Here is a 9,332-nt window from a genome sequence, read left to right on the forward strand (position 1 = left end):
TTTTACCTGTCACAGGTGTGACATAGGTATATTTAAACACACGTGTAATTGAATGCAGTGTTTTATCAAAAATTAAAAGCAATTGATGAAGAACCTTCGGAGATTTAAGATTTTGTACAAATGAACATATAAATTTTATTTATATTGATTTCTCTAATTGTAATATTTACTGGTGAAGCAGGTAAGAGGTATGCAAAGAAAATTTATAAACAAAAAGTCCAACTAATCTTACATTTTCTGCAAGAAAACTGGTCTGAGCACCAATAAGAGCTAGGACCTCATAGTTTATAGAGCAAACTCCATATAAATCTACAGCTTAAACATTTCACTCAATGCAGCAGTTTAATTCACATTTATTTTCATTTTATGTAGTCACAGCACATTCGAAATTGGGTGATTCTTTTTATTATTTATTTTTTCCCTCATTATAATGATCACATTGAAAGCTGGAGTTTGTGCCCGGAGAGTAGTAAACTTTCTTGTGAAGAACTATGTTGGCGTGAAAAAAATTTAAGCCTTTTCGTTTTTCACTTCCTTTTCTATTTTTGAGTTATGTTCATCTTCTTTCTGACACCGATTCTTGTGTATTTTGATGCTAATGATCCATAATTCTTAGTGTTACTGTTTTTCGTCATTTTTGATGGCCAGTGCGCAGTGTGTGACGTGTTTCACTTTTCTATTTTTGAGTTACTTTCATCTTATTTTTGACACCAATTCTTGTGTATTTTGATGCTAATTATACATAAATGCCTAGTTTTACTGTTTTTCATCATTTTTGATGGGTAGTGCGCAGTGTTTGACGTGTTTCACTATTCTATTTTTGAGTTACGTTCATCTTCTTTTTGACACCAATTCTTGTGTATTTTGAAGCTAATGATCCATGAATGCCTAGTTTTACTGGCCAGAGCGGGGTGTGTGACGTGCTGGCGATGCGGCGTGTGCAGGAGATGGAGACTCTGAGGGACGCCAAGCGCGGGCTGCAGCTGAAGGGCAGCTTCTACCAGGAGCAGGTGGCCTTCTACAACCAGTACCTGCAGCGCTGCCTCGAGAACATGAACGCAGGCAAGAGGTCCGTCCCCACTGCCCCTGCCTCGCTCTTGGGCTGTAACATCCACCCCTCTTCAGTGACGTCTCTTAAGGTGGAATCACAATGCCCCGACGACCCCGACACGACGAAAAATTTTCAACAGCCAATAAGAACCTGTTTCGTCGGGATGAACCAGGTTCTTATTGGCTGTTGAAAATTTTTCGTCGTGTCGGGACTGTCGTGTCAGGTTTGTCGGGGCATTGTGATTCCACCTTAAGACCTGAAAAAAATAACCAAATGCTTGAACTCAGATTTGTTTACGTTTTGCCGAGACCGTCGCTAGGTAACCTGCAGCTTCTGTTTCGATGTTTACAGTTAGCAAAACAATAACTTAACTGTTTATATATCATTCGGCACTGCATTTCAAGTCATTGCCGGCTAACTTTTTCAACAACAAACTTTTATTTCGAAATTTTTTAAAGACAGTTTTGAAACGGCAGTTTGTGATCAGCCGGGGTTTCTCAGCGACGCGGCCGTTTCGAACCTTTCTTGTCAAGTGAGACATGTGATCCAGTGGTCAAACCATGTCTTCCGTTATAGTGATTCAGTGTTGATTCCTGGCGTTGTGGGAAAAGTAACCGGCCTATGGGTCTTCATTTGGGTACTGTCATTTCCCCAAGTGAAGGGGCCTCTTTCCATGTTGGACTTTGATACCTGCTGTCAGGTGAGCCTGCTCTAGTTTCCTCCACTAAACCATTCTTATTACATGTTAGAGCCAATTTCACCACAAACGATTCAGATGAAGCTTTTGTACTCAGAGTTTATCTTTACTTTCCCAATTTTGGATGATAAATTACTTAAATTTAGCAGGCAGAAAAATGGTTGCACAATAATATCAGCTGACATTTGAAGACCAGAAAAAATTACCTAAAATTTTCAAGTAAGAGAATACTGGAATATGTGATAACCATTGAATGTGTAGTTTCAATTATGTACTTCAATATTTTTTCATCTGAACAAAATATTTTCTGTATTGTTTTTAACATGAAACATTTTTATGTTTACTTTTATGCATTAATGCCAATAATATTATAAATATATAATATTGATATCTTCAATTATATTTAAAGACATTAGTTTTCTGTTGGGAAAAATTTAGTTAATATTTAACCATTGATAGCTGTTAATGTGTTTTAATTAGTTTAAGTGTATTGAGTTTATCGGCATACTTTTTTTTCTCTTCATGCAATCGCTTAAAAATTTTCAATATTATTTTTAGCCAATTATAGGACTAATTTGCAATAATTCACTAATACAGAACATATTTTTGATTAATTATACATAGTTAGTTATATGTGTGATCTTTTAATTTTTGTAATATTTCACTATTTAATTAAAATAATGAACTTTTTTTTTACATTTTCCATTGGATATTTTTGTAAAATAAAACTACAGAAACAAAAAATATGAATAACCATGGCAAGGTTTGGCCGATTATTTTTTTTCTCTCTTTGTGATATTTTATAATTAACATAAGTTTTTATTTTAATTTATTTTAAAATAATATTACACAGTATGCCACTTCCAAACGTCATGTGATAAATCTAATAAACTTTGACATTAAACTAGGTGTTAAATACAATTTAGCCTTTTTTATTTTATTTAAAAAAGGCAGTCATGCCTCATTTTAAATATATGTAGTAGATTATAAAAAATTTTAAGATACAAGCTGCATCACATAAGTTTTGCTACGTTTGTGCTGAATGTTGATACTAATCAATAAGCTAGTTAAAAAAAAAAATTTAAATTTGAGAAGCTTAAGATATTATTATTTTTTTGTATTTGTTTACTTTGTTACAAATATATGATGTACCATGGGCCCTATTCTAAAATAGTCTTGTTTTATAGCATTTTAAAATTAAAACAGTGAAATATACATACATTTTAAAGGCAATGTTGTTACGTAAATGTATTTGCTTTTTAAGAAAATTTGTGTGATTATTGGTATGTGATTGTATGCTCATTCCACATGTCAATTGTATATCAAGTGTTACGAAAAAATACTGTTTACTCTCGTCTGTTTGAGTACAAGGAACTTGACTTTTGAGCTGAGTCAAGTTGAAGATACTGTTGGACTCATCTTAAGTACTCTAGTCTCTGTCCATCATTATCGAAAACACTAAAATTGTTCAGTAGTATTTTATAAATAGATCGTAGGCTTCTTTTGCCAGAGTTTCTAAATACTTGGTTAATTCTCTGGCGAAGCCAATTGGTGAAAACGATGGTGTGCCTGATGTTTGGGCATGCGTTGTTGCAGCCATCTTCAAGGATGATTAGCTGAAGATGGCTGCAACAAGGCATGCACCACCGTGCTCACGGAAGCCGAGAAGTAGGTAGCTGGTGACTTGGAGTTGGTTCACCCCGTGCTTGTCGCGGGCGATGGCTCACGGGGCGAGTGGCGTGGCAGGCAGGTGCACTCGCTGAGACGGCCCGGCCGCATGAAGAGCCGCCCCACGCTCAAGTACTCGGCGGCCAAGCTGCACGAGAAGGGCGTGCTGCTGGAGGTGCAGGGCCTGCCAACCTCGCAGCTCAAGAACGTGCAGTTCGAGATTGCCCCGACCGACAGCAACGGCGTGTTCACCGTCACGGGCAAGTTCATGGGCGTGCAGATGGAGAAGGTGGAGCTGGACATCCAGGTGCGTGTCGCAACTCTGATACAGTCGGTGCTTGGTTGAGGTTATAACATCTGTCGTCACAATACATAGTTTGATTGTTTACATTTCGCTAGCCGATGTGCCTGTGCTTTGCTACGCAAAACTACGGGCAGAACACTCTTGCGCTGCTCATTTTTTTACACATACATAGACCCACACACACACAAATCAAACTGAATCTAATTTTGAAAATTTACTACCCTACCCGTGTTCATACTCTTCGTAGGTAAGTAAAATAATTTTTAGTGGATGCGTACATACCATAAGGAACATAACCTGCCAAATTTCAAGTTTGTAAGTTTTTTAGTTCCAGAGATAGTATGACCTACTGACTTCGCTAACCCACTCCCTTCCACCTGTTTGGGAGATGATTTCCACAAGGTCTGTTCTAATTGGATGTTCAGATGTTCATGTAATGTAAAGAATCTATGTGCTGAATTTCAGTCCTGGAAAATTCGTGATGAGTAAGTCAGTGAGTGTTATTTTGCTTGATTTCCACAAGGTCAGTTCTAATTGGATGTTCAGATGTTCATGTAACGTAAAGAATCTATGTGCTGAATTTCAGTCCTGGAAAATTCGTGATGAGTGAGTCTGTGAGTGTTATTTTGCTTAATTATTGTTTATGTATATTATTAGTTAATTAAAAAGTGAAATAAAGTAGACATCAAGGCCATTAAAGATGGTGTTGGGTATTGGGATGAGATGAATCATTGAGATGGAAACAATGAGCCTGTCAAATGTGAGTACTCGGAGAATATCCTCTTACGGCAATGTCCACCACCTTTTTCAACTCTGCCAGTAGTCAAACTTTCAACACCTTGGTTGTTGGCGAGTATTCAACCATACAATCTCTGTGGTTTCGTCATTAACTATGTGCCACATGAAATCACTACTTAATAATTATAACAAAACACGTGTTTTAGTACCATGTGTAAAGCAATGCACGTGCCAAAATTTTAGACCTGCTTATTTTGACAGTTCCGTTGTGGAAAAAAGCCAGGTCGTGATGCAAATGACACGTTTGACATGACACGACACATTTTTGCAAAGGCCAGCATAAATTTCTCAAGTGTTAATGTGTGTAACATTCGGCCCAGTTAGAGCTGGCGTGGGGTACCGGCAGGGGCATAGCCAGGGCGGTGGGGATTTTAGGGGTTCAACTCCCCCTCCCCTTAGCTCCAAATCTTTAATTAATTTCTTATTCATCACTCAAACAAATTTCATATTAAAATTAATAAAATTTTTACCATTACAATATTTAAATTTAAGTACCGAAAACTGCTAAAATAGCACTATTTTACACCTTAAAAATCCAAATTTTCCCGGGGGGTTTAATACGGGGTGGGGTGGGGGGCGGGGGAAGCATGCTTATTAACACCCCCCCCCCCCCCCTACACAAATCCTGGCTACGCCACTGGGTACGGCAGTGTGCTCCTTGCTGCAGGACCTGCTGCAGCTGCAGTTCGAGGGCGCCACCAACATGGACATGTTCGGCAAGGCCCGCATCAACGTCAACCTGCTGCTGTTCCTCCTCAACAGCAAGTTCTATGGCAAGGCGTGACTGTACTTACATCGCGTGGGCCTGTGTCCAACTGTTTCAGAAGACAATTTAATATTTTTTATATACATTAATGTAATTTTTTGAAGAATTTTCACAATTATTTTTATTTGCCCTTGAAAGGTTGCCACATAGCCTTCCTTCCTGAAATTCTATACCTTATGTCACAATGATCACATATAAGCCTGTAGAGTTTTTAAAATAGGTTTGTACTTTTATACATGTTTTATTTTAATACTTAAGTTTTGCACTATATGCCAATACTCAATAAACGCATTGATTAAATACAAAAAATTGTGTACAATTATTATGTACTTGTTAACCTCCTTTACCACACCAAGTCTAATCAGCTTCATGGTTTGGATTCAAACGCCGGGCACAGGCGTTGCATATTTCGTTACATCTTTCGTTACATCCGGGCTCCTATTCCTGTAGTAAACAGACGAAGAGCAGGGTCAATCTTACGCGCCAATAAGCTGAGAAAAGGAATACTTTACTTGTCTCCAGAGAACTCTAGTGAAGACATATATGGTGTTAAACCCCCTTACGCAGGGGCGACCGTTGCTGTAAACATGTATACAGGGAATTGCGTATTAAGTTACACCAGCCAGTAGTATCAAAGCCTTGCCCAACACAAAGCAGGAAGCTAAGGGTAATTAAATGCATGAAGCATCAATGCAATGATAACTTTATACTGCTTCCTTTCACAATGGAAAGAAGATAATGTTATAGTCGTCCACAAACCAAGGAAAGATTAAACACTACCACAAAATTATAGGCAGATCAGCCTACTCAGTACACATTCGAAAGTAGCTGAGTGTATACTACTACACTGACACATAAGAGAAAACAATATTCTGCCCAACTAGAAATTTGGTTTCCATAGTGCACACAACTGTACAACAGCTAGCCCATCTTACAGAGGAAATAACTAGCGCATTCAATGTTCAGTATTATGTAGTGGCTACATTTCTACACTTGGGAAAAGCCTTCAACTGTTATATAAAGCTAGTAACCTAATACAGAACATTTATAGTCAGCACAGAAGGCTCTAAATCGACCTAAAACCAATACATGCAGGCATGCAACAAAGCAGCATCCTATACCCTGTACTATTTAATATTTATTTAAGCGACATGCCTAAGCCAGAGCATTGCCTTGTAAAACTATGCTGCTATGTGTACGACACAGTCCTGTATAGTAAGTCAAACGACATACAACTAGCCACTGACTGCAACCCACACACTGTGCAATGCAGCAGTGGTGTACGACATGGCGAATAAAGATGAACTCTACGAAACCCGAGGCAGTGGTGTTCATTCACAAAACTCTACTGTCAGTTGATCACAGGCCTCAACTAACCCTGTTTGGAGAACAACTACTCTGGCAGACCCTCAGACAATCAGAGGGGACAGGCACACAGCAGAATGTGTACACTTAACCCAAGGAATGAGCAGCCACGCCGGTAGAAAAGTGCAGCACGGGTTGCGGCTCTACGAAGCCCATATCTGACATGTAATTACTTAAGCAGCCCCAGCTTTGGCTACTGCAGCCAAAACGCACCTCGTGAAACTGCACAAAACTGATGTATTCGCACTGCCACAGACCACCCCTAGGTACTTTCCAGTAGAGGTGCTACATCGCGAGACAAACACAGAAACCATGCACGATTTCTATGTGCAAACAATGGCAAAATTTTATGAAAAATGTGAAACGCATCAAAACCCACTTGTTTCATCTTTCGGTAACTATTATCCTGACAAGATACAGAAATTTGAACACACTAAAATGGTGCTTGCATACCAATCACTAGTGCTCTGTGGTTGGCTGAGCAGAGCACGTTGAGCCAATCACAGTGCAGCTTTCCAAGATAATAAATATTTAGTTACACTTAATACAAGTATGCTGGCAGTTCATAAACGTAGATGAAGCTATTCCTTAGCCCGTACAACACCGCAGATAACAATGCGTAGAACTTCAGGCTAGGACCTTGCAATGAAGGATTGGATAGTTTTTGCAAATGTCAGACATGTGCAACAAACAATTAAGTGATACAATGAGTTTGGAACAGTTGTTGACAGGCCAAGGTCAGGCTGCCCGAGGAAAACATCACCTAGACAAGACTGTAAGTTATTGAAACTGTGTAGGAAAGACAGAAATGCAAGTTGTAATGATCTGAGAGATCCAAGGGCCTCCTGTGACAATGTCGCCGTAACAGATCGCACAGTATGCTACAGATTAAATGAGGCAGGCCTAATATAATTTTTTGCAATCAGGAAACCACTTCTCAATGACTGTCACAACAGGAAGTGACGCGAGTTTTGTAGTCAGGAGGAGGTCAGGGCTGCTGTTGCCTGATGCTCCGGTATTTACGACACATTCCGGCTTCATGCTGATCATACCGTACAAATTTTTCATGAGAATGTGGCTATACAACTTTTTCATTTTTTTTTCACACCTTGTTTGATAACACAATGTTTTTGTTTTATCTCAGCAGCCTCCACACGCGAATCAATGAGTAGCGTCTTTGAGGCTAAAGTTTTCATTTTTCAGATCATCAACCTTGGTACACAGGGCCTCAGCAGTCCTGATGATATCCAATTTATGATCACCTGGCTTCTTAGGTGGTGACTTATAAACCTTTTCATACAACTATCCAGAGTTGTAGCAGTCTTGGGGTAATAAAAAAAAAAAACCTAAAATCTGGCTGTTCTTGCAGTGATGGTTAATGTTGATAATTCACCATATAGATGAATTTAAAAACAGAATATGTTCAGTACAGGTTCAAGCAGGCCGGGAGCCACGCGCACGCATCTGTCTGCTGTGAACTTTCGGATGCAAACATGTGAATTTTAGCAACCATTTTAAGTTGTACTCTATTGTAAAATAACTGAAAATTTTCCACATATTTGTTGAAGTTTGTAAAACTGTTTTAATTAACCTAGTGTTTAATCTAATAACAATATAACATACTAATTGCTTTTCAAATTGGTGACACTTTTTTACTGAGAAGTACAAAGATTTCTTTACATGCATATTTCATATTACTTCACTTTGTTTGGACAGCCCTCATGGTCATATTATATGCTATCCCCCCCTCCCCCAAAGCCTATTTCCTTTATTTGCAACTTTGGTTATTTAAAATAAAAAAAGTATTAATATAATTATGCAAATAAATTCCTGCAAATGAGAACTTTGATGGCAATGATATTGTATTGTGTACCATAGCCTCTTCAACAATGAGTCAATTTGCCTGGCAACCACTGTGCCAATCCACACTTCTTACCATCCTACAATAAAACTGCAATAAAACAAGCTTTAGTAGGCATATTATACGTAGCAGATTGATAGTCACTTTACTATGATTGGTTAAGTTATTGCTGTACTTGGTGGGCAATTTTTTAGCGTTAATTTACAAACATATTTGAGTACCAATAATTTTAGAACATTATCTGATAATGATTTCCCATTAGTTACTGCACCTGCCTTTTGATTGGTTGGTGTCATTCATAACAGTCACTAGCATACACAATGTTGACTATAAGCTGACCCAATCCCATCAACTCTGTAGGTACCTGCAGATATGCAACTTAGCCAATCAGATGCATAATCACAAATGTCAAATGCACAGCACTGCAGTCCATATACTCATTACACCAAGCCCTAATATTGTTTAAACTAGCTTCAATCATTAATTAAATTAGGGGTAGAGGGGGGGGGGGGGGGGGGCGCTGAAGTACAAACACTACAATTTTCGCCCAACAAATACTTTTACTTGTCATTCAAATAACAAAATTTGGCCATATAAAATAATGATCAGAATTACTTGGACATTAACATTAAATTAAACTCCTAAGGCGACTACTTCTTCTTCTTTGACTTGGACGACTGCTCGACCGCCTCGTTCTCCGGACGCGGTTTCTGCCATTGCAGGGGCTTCTTGCGGTACATCGGCCACGGCGGGATGGTGACAAGTCCCGCTAGAACGAATCCAGCGCCGAGAATATACACTGTTTGTGAAAACTGCTCTATT

General features: G+C 38.7%; 1 protein-coding gene across 2 annotated transcripts in view; it reads left to right on the forward strand.

Moving 5' to 3' along the window:
* LOC134532528 (ras GTPase-activating-like protein IQGAP1) overlaps positions 1–5,593 on the forward strand; it is a 57,912-nt gene extending 52,319 nt beyond the window's left edge. For both annotated transcript variants that reach the window (XM_063369004.1, XM_063369005.1), the window contains exons 31-33: positions 945–1,069; positions 3,495–3,723; positions 5,186–5,593. In XM_063369004.1, the coding sequence (XP_063225074.1) occupies positions 945–1,069; positions 3,495–3,723; positions 5,186–5,302 (471 nt within the window). In that variant the 3' untranslated portion in view covers positions 5,303–5,593. The remainder of the gene's footprint in view (positions 1–944; positions 1,070–3,494; positions 3,724–5,185) is intronic.
* The last annotated feature ends 3,739 nt before the right edge of the window (positions 5,594–9,332 follow it).

This window comes from Bacillus rossius, chromosome 6 (assembly GCF_032445375.1).
Source record: "Bacillus rossius redtenbacheri isolate Brsri chromosome 6, Brsri_v3, whole genome shotgun sequence".
In the NCBI taxonomy this organism is placed as follows: Eukaryota; Metazoa; Arthropoda; class Insecta; order Phasmatodea; family Bacillidae; genus Bacillus; species Bacillus rossius.